This window comes from Vicugna pacos, chromosome 22 (assembly GCF_048564905.1).
Source record: "Vicugna pacos chromosome 22, VicPac4, whole genome shotgun sequence".
Classification (NCBI taxonomy): Eukaryota; Metazoa; Chordata; class Mammalia; order Artiodactyla; family Camelidae; genus Vicugna; species Vicugna pacos.
In genome coordinates this window covers 27,578,355-27,591,295 of record NC_133008.1, presented here as the reverse complement: position 1 = coordinate 27,591,295, position 12,941 = coordinate 27,578,355, and the positions used below count along the sequence as shown (strand labels likewise).

Below are 12,941 nucleotides of genomic sequence, written 5' to 3'. Positions count from 1 at the left end.
CATCCGCCCTCCCACTGCAGGTTGGAGAAGGAGTACGCGGCCATGAAGAGCAAGGAGATGGAGGAGCAGATAGAGATCAAGGTGAGTCCAGGACCGGACCAGACGCAGTGCCCTCAGGAGCCCCTCAGCAGCCACTAGAGGGCAGCCCTTCCCTGAGCGGGCTGCACACCACGCTGCTTAGGTTGGGGGTGGGGGGTGTTCACTCACCTCCAGGCCCTGTGTGAGCCAGGGTGTGCCCCAGCACTAAGGGCAGGTCCCAGGGCAGGCAGCGAGTCAGCCTCCAGCCCTCGCCCCTCCCCGGAGGTTCCAACCCTCTAATCACAAGATTGCATCACCTGGCAACCAGCCCCTTCCTGAGGTGACCTGGGGGCTTTCCAAAAGCCACCTCACCGAGGTAACAAAAGACACCTTTATTCCTCTTCTCACTGAGGCAATGCCCAGGGTTTTAGGAGCTCTGTGCCAGGACCACAACGACAACCAGACAGACATTTCTTACACATCACAAAGTCTCCTGAGGATGCAGAGCCTCTGAATCCAGTCCTCCTCCTGCTCTCATCCCTCCAGCCATGGTTTTGGTTATTGACTCAACATGCATTTATTGAGCACCTACTGTGTGCCAGAGTCACAGCAGAGACTGAGGGCCCCTAGTCCAGTAGGGGTGGGGGGACGGACACAAACAAACCCCAACACAGCCTGGCTCTGTCCTCTTCAGGGGCAGAGTCCCACAGTGGCTGGGACTGGAGTCCCACAGACCCCAGCTCTGCTACAGACCAGCTGTGTGACCTGCCAGGAAGGTGAATTCACCTCTCTGAGCCTCAGTGCCCCTTCTGCAAAATGGGGATGACACTTGCTCTCTGGTCAAATTATTATTATTACTACTACTACTACTACTACTACTACTACTACTACTACTACTACTACTACTACTACTACTACTACTACTACTACTACTACTACTACTACTAATTATTAACCACCACCATCATCATCATCCTTACCTCCTCTAGAAACCTAGATTAGAATCCAGGTCACCTGCCCCCTGTACCTGAGTGGGGAAAGAGGGCATCATTGTCTGGACCCTCTTTGTAGGTTTTCCGGAAATAATTTTGTGTCCTAAATTTTTAAGCCATTCCCTTTCTCAAGAATGGCAGCTTCACTGATGCACCGGTCCAAACACGTATGCGTGCCTTACTCATGCACAGACAAGGGCCTGCTCCCACCTGCTGACCACGAGGGCTCAGCAGTAAGTAGGGACACAGCAGACCCGGAGACCACCTGCCCAGCCTGGAAATTTCTCCGGAGAGGAGCCTGGGTGCCCAAGGGCAGGGCAGATGCTTTCTCCCCTGGCCCTGCCCTTTGCTCTTTCACCTTTAGCTTATTTTAAAATGTACCTGGGATTTGTTTTAATCAGGCATGGTGATTGTGATGGACACAGAGAAGACTGCCTTTGAAAGAAGAGTTTATTACTCACAGTTCCCAAGGGGAGGGGGCACACCACTGCACACAGGGCCACACAGGGAGGCACGAGGGTGCGTCAGGAGGCAGAAAGAGTGAAGAGCAAAGCATGGGCGAGAATCTTTACTGTGGTTCCCACAGGAAGGGAGGGGTGAGGCAGGGTAGGGTGAGGTAGGTAATTTGAGCACGTTTGAGATTGGCTCATTTGAATAATTTCAGGGGCTCTGAGCTATAGAAGTGGTTCCTAGTTGCCCTGGGACAACAGGGCAGGGGAAATTTTGGCTTGGTGTGTGAGTGTCAGATAAGGGAGGTGATAGGGGCCTGGGCTCTGGATTGGCTGGTTTGCATGTGGAAGGCAAACTAGCAGGCAGGTCATTTACCATCCCTAGGAATTAACTAACCCTGGGAGGGGCAGTCTCTCCAGGATTAGCAAAGCTGCAGGATGTCAAGACTCAAAGATACAGAAGAAAAAAATTTTAATAATGTGATTAGTCCCCCCACCCCATGGTCCTTGTTCACTTGCTCTCACTTTCCCTTTAGAGTGAGAGGAGACGGGAGAGCTGTTGGTCGGCACATCCAGCTCCTCCAAGGATGGCTGTGCTTGTGCATCAATGCCCTGAGGCCAGAAAGGGGGCAGGGCAATCCAGGGGGCAGGGGGCAGGACTCTGGTCCTGGATCCCGATGAGGAACAGAGACCGGGGCCTGAAACAGCTCTGACCCCAGTGAGCTGGGAGGCTCAGGCCAAACACTGCCTGATTCCAGCTAGTTTCCTCTCCCTCAAGTTTCGCCTCCCACTGACTCCACCATGAGTCAGTGACCATCCACCAAGTCTGCGATTATCTCTGACCACAGCTGCTTCCTGGGAATGTTCCGGGTGTTTCCATCACCTTTTTCTTCCCGGAAGAAACTAGGCAATGTTCTTTGTGATCCACAGGGAAGCAGGCCCCTCACTAATCTGCTGATGAAAACCATTTCTGTACCTACTTCTTAAGGGGTACTTCGGTAGAAACTAGGTACAAGGCATATGTCAACCTCCCCTGCTCCCCAAAAGGCTGCAGGGGAACCGAAAACCACAGATATCTAACCAGAACCACCAGCACAGGAGGGAGGGTGGGAGCAGGGGAGAGCATCTCCAGAACTCCCGAGTGGGGAGTGACAAATGCTGGGTACAGCTGGCTCTCAGTGGCTTGCAGAAATGTAGCTGTCCAGCTGACGGGCTCGCGCCTGTTCAGCAAGGCTCCCTCCCGCCAGACTCAGACTCAGAGAGGAGTTTGTCCTCAGAGAATTTAGAGGGGTCCGTCCCCCCACCCCTACTGGACTAGGGGCTCAAAGGGAAGTAGTTAGGGGTGGGGGCCATCTGATAGCAGCCTCGCTCCAAACCCAGGGGCCTTTGCCCCCTGGTAGGCGTCATGTGAGGTTGGCCCTTGACAGGCTTAACCCTGGGGTAGACACATCGGAGGGGGGCATGGGAGCTGACCACCCAGCCCCCAGCACACCATTCACATCCACAACAGCGATCATATTATTTTTAATGAACCAAGGTTTGGTTTGAAAACATAAATATATCTAATCTAGTGGGCTACTCTGAACGGGAATTGGCCTTGACTGTCTTCTGCAATCACTCACCCAGAACTTTAGACACCTCCTGCCTGGAGGGCGCCTGGCCTTGAGGGGACAAACCTCACTGTGTACTGGAGCAGGAGGCTGGCTCTGACATGCTCTCCCCTCTCCCCACAACCCCGTAGAGGCTTCGGACAGAGAACCGGCTCCTGAAGCAGCGGATTGAGACCTTGGAGAAGGTGAGGGGTATGGCCACCAGCCTGTGACACGAACCCTCCGAGCCCCAGGCAGGACCCAGCAGCAAGAGGGCCAGTCAGCCATCTGCCCCCACTCCCCCGTCTCTGTGCAGGCCCCGCCCTGAACTGGCGGGCTCTGAGGAGCCCAGTGTAAATCCCGCCACAAGCCCCACTTTGATTTGGGCAGCCGTATAAATTGGGGGCCGTGGGGAAACTTTGCTTGGGGATGAAGGTTGAGTTATAACCCCACTAACTGCAAACACCGGGCTGCCTGGGTATGGGAAGTAGGTGCCCTGGAAATGTAATTCATCCTCCAAAGAAAGGTGGAGGAGGAAGGGGTGGCCTTGCTACCAGCACCATGGAGGGGGTCCCATAGCCTCGACACTAGCCCCCAACCTGTTTTTAAAGATTGGAATAGAAATGAAGGGGCCCACTTCCAGCTCACCCCTCATTCTCACACTTGACCCTCCACTGACCACAGGGAGTAGGTGGAATTTGTTGCCCTTGCCCCAAAGCCTCCATTCTTGTTCTGCCTCCCAATTAACATTCACCCGGCCCAGTGCTGCCACCTCTGTACCCCCATCACCCTCCCAGGAAAGGAGGCCAATGCATTTCTTCCCAACGGGGCCCCAGCCCGGTGGCCCGCAGCGGGGTGGCACTGCCCTCCCTGCTCACACAGACCCCTCTTCAGGACGGAGCTGGCTCTGGCTTTGGTCTTCCTCCGGGTCCTCTCCTGCTGGTTCTCTGGTTCTCCGGTCTCACTCCTCTCTCCCCGCTTCTAGAGATAGTCCACTGCATTAGTGACGAGTGGTTCTTGTCTGTCTCTCCCCTTCTCCTGTCCCCGCGCCTTCCGCTCTGCCTCCTCCCCCTGTCGCTCGGAACCCCTCCGGCGGGTAGGAGAGCGCTGCTCTGGCTGATAGGTTAATCCAGGTACCGTAGCTCTCCCTCTCCCACTCCTTCCCGGTCCGCACACAACCACCGGGCCGCCTCTCCCCTGGCCGGGGCGAGGGGGGCCGGCCTGGCGCTGCGCATGGGGGCGGCTGGGGACCGCTTCTCAGGGGAGACAGAGGCTTCCCTCGGGGGCGGGGGTGTGCATGTGGCGTATGAACGCGCACACGCACAGAGAGTTTCCTCCCTCCAGGGGACAAAGGTGGGGACCCAGGAGGGCTCCAGGACCCTGAGGGTGCATCAGCAACAGGCCCTGGTGTGCGCACGGCTGAGACTCCCCCCAACACACACACACACACACACACACACACGCGCGCGCGCGCGCGCACGCACGCACCATGCACACGACGCGCGCGCAAACACATGCACCCCTTCTGGCCCCTTATGCTCTTCTTGGCTCCTACCTGCAAGGCCTGCCATCTCTCACCCACCTGCTTCTGCTGCTGCCTTATCTTGAATGGCTTTATCTGGAAGCTTCTGCCTGCCACCTGGTGGCTCCGAGCCTGGAATGGGGGGCCCAAATTGGGTGGGGTGAGGGGATGAGGATGGGGGGGCAAGTCTTAGCCTTAGGCAGGTGAAAGTCCCAGGGTCTGGGACTGGAGAAGTCCCCGGGAGAGATGTATTCCACCTCCCAGCCTGGCCCTGAGGAGCCAGCCCTGAGCCTCTGGTCCCTTGGCTGCACCCCCCAACCTCCATGGTCACCGGCAGAGCCCAGCCTCTGCTGTGCCATCTGCCCTGAATAAGAGGCTTAGAGCCAGAGCCTGGGCCCCGGGGCGGGTAGGTCCCTCCAGGTTCCTCCTGGTGTCCTGTTCCTGCCTGCCTCCCACCCACGTCCCCCAGCCCTGTGGAGCACCCCATGCCGGGCTCTGAATGTGGGAGGCCTCACCCCTCTTCCTTCTGCTCCGCCTCCATCCTCTCTGGGCCTCCCCTGAGGTGGGCCCAAGGCAGAGCCTGGGGTGTGAGCAGAGGGTCACGGCACCTCCGTCCTCGCTGTGCTCAGGGACAGGTGACGCGAGCGCAGGAGGCCGAGGAGAACTACGTCATCAAGCGGGAGCTGGCCGTGGTGCGGCAGCAGTGCAGCTCAGCGGCCGAGGACCTGCAGAAGGCGCAGAGCACCATCCGGCAGCTGCAGGAGCAGCAGGTACCCAGCCGGGTGGGTGGGGCCCCCAGTGCAAGGCCAAGCCCCCACCAGGCTGCTTGCCGGGCTCTTGAGCAACTGGCTCCAAATCACCCCTGCCTCAGCACCTGGCCATCTTGTTCCTTCCTGGGGGGCAGGGGAGCCCAGAGCAGACTGCAGTCTGCCCCAGCCCCGCTGCAGCAAGCAGCCCCACACTGGTGTGGGAGGAGAGGATCCTGTGGTTTTTATTTCCCACCACCCAGTGGGGTGTCTGGCCTACCACACTGAGAGCAAGGCAGTCAGCCTCCCCGGCCCCTCAAGGGCCGCTGGGACAAGGCTGTCCCTGCAGGGACCCCTCCCTCCACTGATGGGGCTATGGTCCCTTGGAGGAGCCCTGGTGTCTCCCCAGAATCTGAAGGGCTGTTGGGCTGTTATCAAATGAAACCCAGGTCCACTCCCCTGACATGCACAAGGCCAATCTACCCACACTGGGTTCAAGTGAAGGAAAGTACAGCGTTTATGGCAGGGCACCAAACAAGGGAAACGGGCAGCTCATGCTCAAAAAAACTGAACTCTTCATGGCTTTTAGACAAGGGTTTTTCAGCAGCGTCATGGGAGAGGGTCATAGGCTGCGAGATCAGCTCATGGATCTTCTTCTGATTGGTTGGCATTGAGGTAACAGGCTGAGCTTTCAGGAATCTCAGTCATCACCCTTCTGGTTCCAGCCAGTCTGGGGACTAAGTGCTGGTGGTCAGCATGTAGTCACCATCATCCACCTGAGCGAGGGTCTTAGTTTTTACAGACTGACTCAAAGATCTGGGTCAGATAGTTGTGTCTACTCCTTCAGGGGGAACTTGGTGTCCTGTGACTCTATTGCTGCTTGAGTCTGCTCTGTGGAATTCAGGGGAGGCCCCACTGGGTCCTGCTCAGATTCAATCCCCTCTTTTCTTTGAAACTCCTCAACCTGAGGGGGGAAGGGGTGGGATAAGAAACGGAATAAAGTTCTGGTTAGAGAGAGTAATGATAAACTTGGCAGGGGAACTCAGTTTGAGGGGGGCTCTAAACTTTTAGGGGGACTCTAAATGGTTCAGGGTTTTGCTGGGGGCCAACTATGCAGGGTAGGAGCTGGTCTCAGGGAGCAGGCCCCCCTCCTACAGTGCCCAGCACTTTGCCCTCAAAAGAGTCTGGTCTGTGCCCACCCCTCTGAGCTGGAAGGACGGGGGGAGGGGGCTGGCCAAGTCTTCGTGGGGTCATGAGCTCCGTATGGGTGGTGGGAGGGCCCGTGGGCTGGAGCACTGTCAGGAGTCCACTTCTCCCAGAGAGGGCCTTCAGAATGTTCCTTCCGCTGGACCCAGCAGGCTGCCTTCCTGATGTGATGACCCACCAGCAGCTGCAGCCCCCAAACTCAGCATGCATGCCCGAGCACACACCTTGGAGCGGCAGGGGAGGATGCTATAGGCTTCCCTGGTGCCCTGCAATCCGGGGCTGAACCCAGCAGGGCCTGGCAGTGAGGTGGGGTCTCTGATTTGGAGAAACCATAGGGTGTTCAAGAAACAATGGGTGGAGGAAAGGAAGGGTCATTTGCTGAGGAGGGCCCCCTCACCTAGGCCTGGACTGAGGGACGTGAGTTGATTCTTTGCTCTTGGGGACAGGGAGGCAGAACGTCACCATTTCTCACCTGCTTCACCTCCTGCCCCTCGACTTCCAGTGCTGGAGCCCCACCTGCTCTGAAGCAGCAAGGCCAATGGGAAATCTGAGGCTGGGCTAGTCCCACCCATGGCATGGTGACCCCTTACAGGCACGAGAGACTTCACCTGCCACCTCTGCGCTCCAGCCTTTGGGGCCTGGCGCAGGGATGGGTGCAGCAGTAGGCCACTGCAGGCAGAGGAGGGTGGTGCCGTACACATCAGTGAGGCCCTTAAGCACCGTCTCCAGAGGCCCCTGGAGGAGATGCAGCCTGGCAGAGCTTGGAAGAGGCCCCAATCTCATCTGGGCCCAGGGAGAGCCACTGGCACCCATGGGCCTCGAGGCCCACAGAGGTCCCAGGCAGCAAGCAGACCTGGGCGGCTAGGCAGGAGGCCAGTGGGGAAGGGGGTGGCAGCCGGGGGAGGGGGTGGCTGGGACAACCTCCCTGAGAACTGTCCTGCCAAGCCACCAGGGCAGCAAAATGCGGACCTGGCTTAGCCCTAGGGGCTTCCCTCTCCCACTAGCTAGGTCTTCTTCATTGGACCCAGGTGGCACCCATCACCCCTGTGGCCCCCTAGGGTACCTCTGAGAAGCCCTGGCACTGAGTGAGAAAGCGGTTTTGGCAAACTCCCCATCCTGAACCATTGTGAAATTTGGTGGGCAGCGGGGGGTGAGGGGGTGGAAAGGATGGGGCCGATAAAGAGAGAGGGGCAGGAGGGCCAGAGCCCTGAGCCCCACCTCCACACAACCCCCACCCTGTGGTTAGGCCAGGACCGCACAGCAGGAAGGGGCCCCCCAGAGAGCTCTTCCGCCCTCCCTGCAACGATCCTGGGAACCAGTCATTGGTGTCCCTCAGGGGGCATCCTGAGGCCATGGAAGGTCCCCGCTGTGTGGTGTTCCCGGAAGGGAAGCTGGGCCCGGATGACTGCACGAGAGCCAGGACCCCTAGGCACAGAACATCAGGGCCCCTGTCGAGATCAGCTCCTCCAAGAGGGCAGAAGGCCCCGGAAGCAGATCCAGGGTTTCTCCTCACCCCCTCTCCACCCACAGCCCGAGCGACCCTCCAGGGGTCCTGGAGGTGGAGGGGGTGGGGCACGGCTGGGGACCACAGCGGCTGGCAGGAAGGCTGCCCACCTCCCGCTGCAGCCTGGGGCCTAGCCCAGCCCTCTGCCCGCCCCCAGGATAACCCACGCCTCACCGAGGACTTCGTGGCCCACCTGGAGACTGAGCTGGAGCAGTCACGGCTGCGGGAGACGGAGACTCTGGGCGCCCTGCGGGAGATGCAGGATAAGGTTCTAGACATGGAGAAGGTGCGACTGGGCGGGTGTTGGGGGAACTCTGGGGAAAGGAAGGCGAGGGTACCGCACGTGCTTTGGCAGCTGCATGAGCAGGCCCTCGCTGAGAAGGGGCGGCCAGGGGGGCCAGCAGGACAGGTCCGGGAGTCAGATCCCCTGCCCTGGCAGCCCCCGAGGAACTCAGAGCACCTCCCTGGCCCACTTGTCCCCTGCCTCCTCCACCGTGGTCTCCATACCAGGGTCTGGGCAGATGGGAAGTTGGGCCCCTCACCCCCAGACCCTCTCAAGCCCTGGAGGTATACTAACACACACACACACACACACACACACACACACACACACACACAAAGCAGCACGACTCCACAAGGGGCACACTCACCCTCGTGTACCAGGCACAGGGCCAGCAGCATGGTGGCCTCATGGACTTCCTGGATTGCCCATCCTACCTGTTGTGTCTCCCTCAGGCCCTAGGTTCCAGGATGGAGAGACGGGGAGGGAAGGCGGAGGCCCAAGCCCATCAGGGCTGCTCCCCCTCCTGGAGGAGACACCACCTAGGGGGCTGACTAGGGGCCCCCCTCTCCCACCTGCAGCCCTGCAGGGGGCACCAGGCCTCCTGGTCCCTCCCCAGCTGCTTCCACACTGACTTGCTATTGACTGAATTCCCATGGATCCTCCAGGAGAAGGGAGATGCCTCAGCCACCAGAGGGCAGCAGGACCCACTCACACATGGGCAGAAGCCATGCCCCTCCACCTCCAAGCTGCACTATTTTGGATACCCTCCCCAGTTGGGTGTCTCTGCCATGGCCTTGTGTGGGGCCATCGGCCTCTCCATCCCCATCAGTCAGCCCGCCCAGAGCTGGGCATCCCTCCCACCTCCCTCCACATCAGAGGGAAATGTGAGCCCAGGAGATCTGCCAACCTCCCCGACTCCCAGACCTAAACAAAGGTCAGCGAGAACCTCAGGCAGTGAGCTGGCTTTTGGTCCAAGGGGCTGTAGCACAAATCTGTCATCACTGAGCTCTTGGGAGGCCAGGACAGGGCCCAGTCCAGCCCTCACTCCGTCCCCAAGAAGACAGGTGCCAAAATCTAGTCTTCTCAGCTCCTTCTGGGGAGGGTCTGGGCCCAGAGGGGGTGATCGCAGATGCCCAGGTGGGTAGCACCTGCCCTCACCCAGCCTGCCTAGTTGTTATTAGCAGTACCACGTTTTAGATGTCGCCCTAGGCCAGCCCTGCGAGAGTAGGTGCTGTTATTACACCCATTTTACAGACCAGGCTCTTTGGCTGGGGCAGCATAGGCGGAGTCTGCTCCTCTTGGGCCTGGTCCGAGTTCCCCCAGAGCATCCTGGGGTCCAGGTTGCATCCTCTAGCCCGGAGACCCAAAGCAGGGCTCGGAGGAAAAGGGGGCCAGGGCGTGGGTCCTGCAGGAAGGGCCGGGTGGCTGCACACCTCGGCTGAGCTCTGACCGCTCCTCTCCCCGCAGAGGAACAGCTCGCTGCCGGACGAGAACAACGTGGCGAGGCTACAGGAGGAGCTGAAGGCGCTCAAGGTGCGGGAGGGCGAGGCCGTGGCCTCAGCGCGGGAACTGAAGCTGCAGCTGCAGGAGCTCTCGGACACCTGGCAGGTGAGGGCCTCGCCCGGCGCTCACGAAGCGGCCTCGGGGCTCCGGAGCCGGGGCTGACCGCCCACTTCCCCGCGCAGGCCCATCTGTCCCGCGGCGGCCGCTGGAAGGAGTCCCCACGGAAGCTGGTCCTGGGCGAGCTGCAGGACGAGCTGATGAGCGTGCGGCTGCGCGAGGCCCAGGCTCTGGCCGAGGGCCGCGAGCTGCGGCAGCGCGTGGTGGAACTCGAGACGCAGGTGGGCCGCGGCCGGTCTCGGGGAGGGGACTCGGCGTCCGGGGCAGGCCCCTCGGCTAGGCCGTGACCCGCGCCCGTCCGCCCTCAGGACCACATCCACCGCAACCTGCTGAACCGCGTGGAGGCCGAGCGAGCGGCGCTGCAGGAGAAGCTGCAGTACCTGGCGGCGCAGAACAAGGGGCTGCAGACGCAGCTCAGCGAAAGCCGCCGCAAGCAGGCGGAGGCCGAGTGCAAGGTGCCCCCTGCCCCTGCCCGCGGCCCCGCCCCGGCCCCCGCCCGCCGCGCCCCTTGATCTGCCTTGTCCCCCTTGTCCCCAGAGCAAAGAGGAGGTGATGGCCGTGCGCCTGCGGGAGGCGGACAGCATGGCGGCGGTGGCCGAGATGCGGCAGCGAATCGCGGAGCTGGAGATCCAGGTGAGCACCGGGGCCGGGCCGGGCCGGGCCCGGGGCGGGGCCCTGCGCTGATGCCCCGTGACCCGGCCTGCCCGCAGAGGGAGGAGGGCCGCATCCAGGGCCAGCTGAACCACTCGGACTCGTCGCAGTACATCCGAGAGCTCAAGGATCAGATCGAGGAGCTGAAGGCCGAGGTGAGCGCGGGAGGGGCCTAAGGGCCCTGGCGTCCTCGCCGTTGACGTTGACGGGGCCGGGCGTCGGCGCCTTGGGGAGCGGGAGGCGGGTGCCCGGAGGCCAGACTCCGTCTTTGGGACGTAAGTCCACGCTTCCAGCGCGCGGGTCCCCCGCCCCAGGTGCGGCTGCTGAAGGGCCCGCCGCCCTTCGAGGACCCGCTGGCCTTCGACGGGCTCGGCCTGGCCCGGCACCTGGATGAGGACTCGCTGCCGTCGTCCGACGAGGAGCTGCTGGGCGTGGGCGTGGGCGCGGCGCTGCAGGACGCGCTCTACCCGCTGTCCCCGCGCGACGCGCGCTTCTTCCGCCGTCTGGAGCGGCCGGCCAAGGACAGTGAGGGCAGCTCAGACAGCGACGCCGATGAGCTGGCCGCGCCCTATAGCCAGGGCCTGGACAACTGAGGCCGTGCCCCGCGTGCTCGGAGCCAGGGGGCCGCCGCCCGCTCCTTCTTCGCGGGCCGCCCGCACTTAACAAACTCCGTGCCCTCGGTGGTTCCGCCCACCCCGAGGGCCAGGCCCAGCGCGGCAGGGCGCGGAGGGTTGAGCCGGAGTCTGAGGATCCTCAGAGTCCCCGGCCAGGCCACCCTCCTCAGCAGTGTTTACCCATCTTGGTCCATACCCCTCTGGGCCCAGTTACCTGGAGCATCTGCCCCTCTTAACAGCCAGGGCAGGGGAGGACCCAGGGGTCCCAGGACTGGACGAGCAGGAAGCTCCCCTCTCCTAGCAAGCCTTCTTCTGGGACAAGGACCGCCCTGCTGGGAAGGGCCCATGAGCTAGAGGAGGTCTGAGGAAGAAGGGGCAGCTCTAGACTGGACGTTACCACCCCACCTTGGCCCTGGGAACCCTTGGCCTCTGGGGACAGATGGCCAGGCTGGGCTTTCCTGCCTGGTGCAGGCATTGTGGCCCCTGCAGCAGAAACCAAAGTCCCCCTGCTGTGTGCAGGGCCAGATGGGGGTGGTGAGTGGCCAACTGGAACCAGCAAGGGCCAGGGAAGTGTCTGCCCCTGCTTCTTGGGGGCCAGAGCAGCTGTAAGGAAATGAAGCTACACCCCCACCCCTGCCATGCCCCACATCTTCCTCCATGAGACACTCCCATCACCCCATCTTGGCTAGTGATGGATGGGCTCTCCCACCCAGGCTAGCCTCCTCTCCAGGGGGTCCCCAGCCTGCACTTCCCTTCCTTCCCTGTCCCCAGCCCCACCCTCTGGCCAGGGCCTGGTCGCAGGGGAGGAGGCCTCTCAGCAGAGTTGCCTCTCCACACCTGCTCATGGTGGTCCCGTGGTCTCTGCTGAGTCAGAACCAAGAACGGTGCCAAAGTCCAACAATGCCCCCAGACCCTGATCCCCTGGGGCCTCATGACCCTCGGGATGACCCTCTCGGTGCTCCCAGAGCCTAGAGCAGCATCACAAGCAGAATCCCTGGCGCTTCCTGGGGTGGGGATCCATGCTGAGTCCCCCCTTCCCGGTTGCCCACTCCTCAGTGTTACAAAGCCTGGGGACCAGGGTGGGCATCCAAGGGGCTCTCCCACGTGCCCCCCACACTGCCCACCATCATTTTGCACACTGCCTGTTCACACTCCACATGTCGCCCAGGCGGGAAAGATGGAAAATAAAGTGTATTTACACAGTCATGGACAAGGGACACTGAGAGGGGCAGGCCTGGGGGTGGGGGTGGGTCCAGCAGCATGGGTCCCCAGCCCCTCATCCGGTGAAGCAGTGGGGAGGACAGCAGGCTGTCCTAGCCTTTGGGAGCCTCCCACAGCCTAAGAGTATCAGGGGTAGAGGTCATAGCAGGCCACTGGGGGACCAAAGAGGCTGCCCAGTTGGGGGTGCAGCATGGGAGAGGAAAGGACATTCCTGGGCTCCATGTGAGCCCAAATGTGAGGGTTGGAAGAGACAGTATTGGAGGAAGCCACCGAGGACCTAGGATGTCAGACTTATAGACAGAGCCTTAGAGCATGGCATTTTCAGAAGGGTGGCTCTGGCGATGGTGAGGGCAGGGAGTGGGGAGGCAGGATTTCCTACCTGAGCAATTCAACTGGGACCTCCCCCTGAGAGACCAGGAAGAATGAGGGGTCTTGGGGCTTCAGGAAGATTCATGGTCTAGTTTCATTCAGCACACGCTTCCTGGGGCCTTTGGGGTGCTCTGCTCCTTGCCTGGCTCTGAGGGGT

At 61.1% G+C, this 12,941-nt stretch overlaps 1 protein-coding gene and 1 long non-coding RNA gene across 3 annotated transcripts in view; one reads left to right on the top strand and one right to left on the bottom strand.

Annotated features, from left to right (window-relative positions):
• EVI5L (ecotropic viral integration site 5 like) overlaps positions 1-12,400 on the top strand; it is a 29,154-nt gene extending 16,754 nt beyond the window's left edge. Inside the window, exons 10-20 of one of the 2 annotated variants that reach the window (XM_072947803.1) lie at positions 21-81; positions 3,201-3,254; positions 4,149-4,181; positions 5,200-5,340; positions 8,184-8,312; positions 9,777-9,917; positions 9,995-10,150; positions 10,238-10,384; positions 10,467-10,562; positions 10,640-10,735; positions 10,895-12,400. In XM_072947803.1, coding sequence (XP_072803904.1) covers positions 21-81; positions 3,201-3,254; positions 4,149-4,181; positions 5,200-5,340; positions 8,184-8,312; positions 9,777-9,917; positions 9,995-10,150; positions 10,238-10,384; positions 10,467-10,562; positions 10,640-10,735; positions 10,895-11,173 — 1,333 coding nt within the window. In that variant the 3' untranslated portion in view covers positions 11,174-12,400. The remainder of the gene's footprint in view (positions 1-20; positions 82-3,200; positions 3,255-4,148; positions 4,182-5,199; positions 5,341-8,183; positions 8,313-9,776; positions 9,918-9,994; positions 10,151-10,237; positions 10,385-10,466; positions 10,563-10,639; positions 10,736-10,894) is intronic. The other variant, XM_072947804.1, reaches the window with a different exon arrangement.
• Positions 2,783-5,286, bottom strand: LOC140688472 (uncharacterized). The gene is made up of 3 exons (XR_012063203.1): positions 5,086-5,286; positions 4,631-4,702; positions 2,783-4,029 (listed from the first exon to the last, which is right to left on the bottom strand). It is a non-coding gene; the product is annotated as an uncharacterized lncRNA (long non-coding RNA).
• Positions 12,401-12,941: the final 541 nt, after the last annotated feature.